The 2,610-nt window shown below is 35.4% G+C and overlaps 1 protein-coding gene across 3 annotated transcripts in view; it reads right to left on the reverse strand.

The window, feature by feature from the left end:
• Positions 1 to 1,352: 1,352 nt before the first annotated feature.
• The window catches only part of LOC112904066, a 21,042-nt gene continuing 19,784 nt past the window's right edge, over positions 1,353 to 2,610 (reverse strand). For all 3 annotated transcript variants that reach the window (XM_025973270.1, XM_025973268.1, XM_025973269.1), the window contains one exon: positions 1,353 to 1,767. Coding sequence is in view for 2 of the 3 variants with exons in the window: in XM_025973268.1 (XP_025829053.1) it covers positions 1,427 to 1,767 (341 nt within the window). In the remaining variant the exon portion in view is untranslated. The remainder of the gene's footprint in view (positions 1,768 to 2,610) is intronic.

Below are 2,610 nucleotides of genomic sequence, written 5' to 3' on the forward strand. Positions count from 1 at the left end.
AGAATTTCAAACTTTAAAATAATTAATCCACTTTTGAAAATCAAAGTATTGTACGGGAAATATTAAGAAATGCACTTTTAAAGTTGTTTATTATTACTATATGCTTATGTATGTGTTATACATTAATTTAATTTAAGTTGAATTAATAGATTAATCTTTAGATATTTTTTAAATTGTGATGTAAAACAATATTTAATATTTTGATGTGTATATATTTAGATAGGGCATAATTATTTATTCACGATATTTTAGGATACATTTAATAATTTAGTTTAGGGTTTATATATATCTAGCTGTAGATTTATTTATAAGAGTTAATATTTTTCATATTGCTGTAACAATATAATTGGGGATTTGGGGATTTATTATGGGGTGAGAACGATAATGAGAAAGAGAATTTGTATGGCAGTGAGTAAGGGTGAGTGTAGATGCAAGGGTGCTAGTGAATGCATGATACAATATAAAGGTGAAAGTGGAATAAAAGGTAAGAAAGAATGTGAAAGGGCGTGAGCTTGTGGTAGTGAGGGAATGTATGAAAGGCTGAGGGTGAGACGGAGGAGTATCTAAGAGAATGGATAGGGTGCAAATGTAAGAGAGCAAAATGTGTAGAACAACGTGAATGAGGGTGAGAATTTCTGGGAAAGAAAGAATGAATGAGAGTAGGAATTTGGAGGAGAGAGAGAATAAGAGCAAGTATATGTGTGATAGGGGAGAATAAATGGGGATGAATAGTATGGAAGAACGTAAAAATGCGAGGGATAGAATGAATGAGGGTGAGAGAAAGAGAATGAATGTATCTACGAGAGAGTCTGAGGGTGGGAATGTGTGTGAAAGGGTTTGTTTGTGAAGGAAATATAAATTATATTCATACTTCCTCACATACATGCCCTTTTACATCCATTCTCACCCTTGGACTGAACGAGGGTGCGAATGTGTGCAAGAGAGCGTGTGACGGAGAGAGAGAGTATGAATGAGTAGGTGAGAAAGGGTTGAGAGAATGAATGAGGGCGAGAATGTGTGTTTGAGAGGGTAAGTGTGTAAGAGAAAGAGAGAGTATGTATCTGTACTCTCTTCTCTCACACACACGCTCCTTCTTAAGCACACACTCTCGCCCTCGGCGTGAAAGGGGGTGAGAATGTGTGCGTGAGAGTGTGTGTGTGTGTGAGAGAGAATGCAAATGCGTACCAATCTCTCACACACGCACTCTCTCGTACACACACTCCACCCTCGGAGTGAATGACATAAGGGGGAAACCCCCGGTGCGAATGAGGGTGTGAATGTGTACGGGGGCGGTGCCCCCGGGGCAAGGGGGGAGAGGGGCAAGGGGGGAGATACACAAATAAAACGAGAGATAACCCTTATACTGTGTTTTATTTTGACAAAAAAAAATTTTTCAGGCCTACCAGGTTTAGTGCGAAAGGTTTTGTTAATTCGACGAGCGTCCGGGACAAGGCCCGGACGTTGGAGTGTCCAAATTCGAACTAAGTGGCCCCCAAGACCTGGAAGTCGGAACTTCCGGGATACTAAGTCTCAGAAACTTCGAAATTCGAGTCCCAAGTTCTCCAAAACAAAGGATCCCAAAGGAATCCGATGTTTTGGAGGCCTTGAGATTCGAATTCCGAAGTTTCCAAGACCCAGGACCCCGGAAGTTCCGAGATTCCGGGTATTGGTGACTTCGAAGTTCGAATCTGGACGCTCCAGAACACTCCCGACGCGACACTCCCGATCGAAGTCCCACGACGCTGCTTGGTCCTGATGAGTACCCACCTGCAACAAAAAGATAATTGTGTTATTATATATCAAACAATGATAAAGAAAAGAAACATTTTATGGTTAAAGTTAAATATTCCCCTTGTAATTGTTTATGACAGTTATATTTTAAAAACTGTGAAAATTAAATACAACTGTAATAAATAATTACAAGAAAAAACGCTTAAAAATAACTATAAGAATACATAATTACGATAAAACAAAAAGACCATATTAAATTAAATTGTATACAAGTAAACATGAACTATTCGGGTAAATAATCCAATTTATTATCAAATTTCCGACGTGTTATTCAGTCGTTTTGAGTTTTTTCAAGGTCTAACAGAATGGAAGAAAACAAATAAACAATACAATTGTAATAAGAATAGTTAACAATTAAAATAAGGAATTAAAAGTTGAAAATTATATACCTATAGTACGTACATTTATTAAGTCAAAAATTTGTCTAAAACATCAACAGTCTGATGCCTAAATAGTATGCATATGTCTACGATAACGAAGAAACGATTTTTTTGCACACGTCTTACATCTACATTGCAATAAACGAGTATAATTTTTTCTCAAATTTAAAATTTTTCTTTGTTCTGCTTAATTTTCAGCAGAAATTTTTGTAAAAGCGACAGTACAGAACACATATTACAAACAACACTTTAAAAGAAATTTATCTGTTCCATAACCGTTTGTTAATTGAAATTAAAATTTTTCTTAAGTAAACACATTCATATTGAATTTTACATTAGAAGAAGAAATTATTTAAAAAGAAACCTGTAATATTTATTTTAAAAAACAACTTGCAATACTTAAATAAGTAATAATTAGTTCTTTTCTAATTATTACTTT

The sequence above is a fragment of the Agrilus planipennis genome, unplaced genomic scaffold (assembly GCF_000699045.2).
Source record: "Agrilus planipennis isolate EAB-ADULT unplaced genomic scaffold, Apla_2.0 scaffold92, whole genome shotgun sequence".
Lineage (NCBI taxonomy): Eukaryota > Metazoa > Arthropoda > Insecta > Coleoptera > Buprestidae > Agrilus > Agrilus planipennis.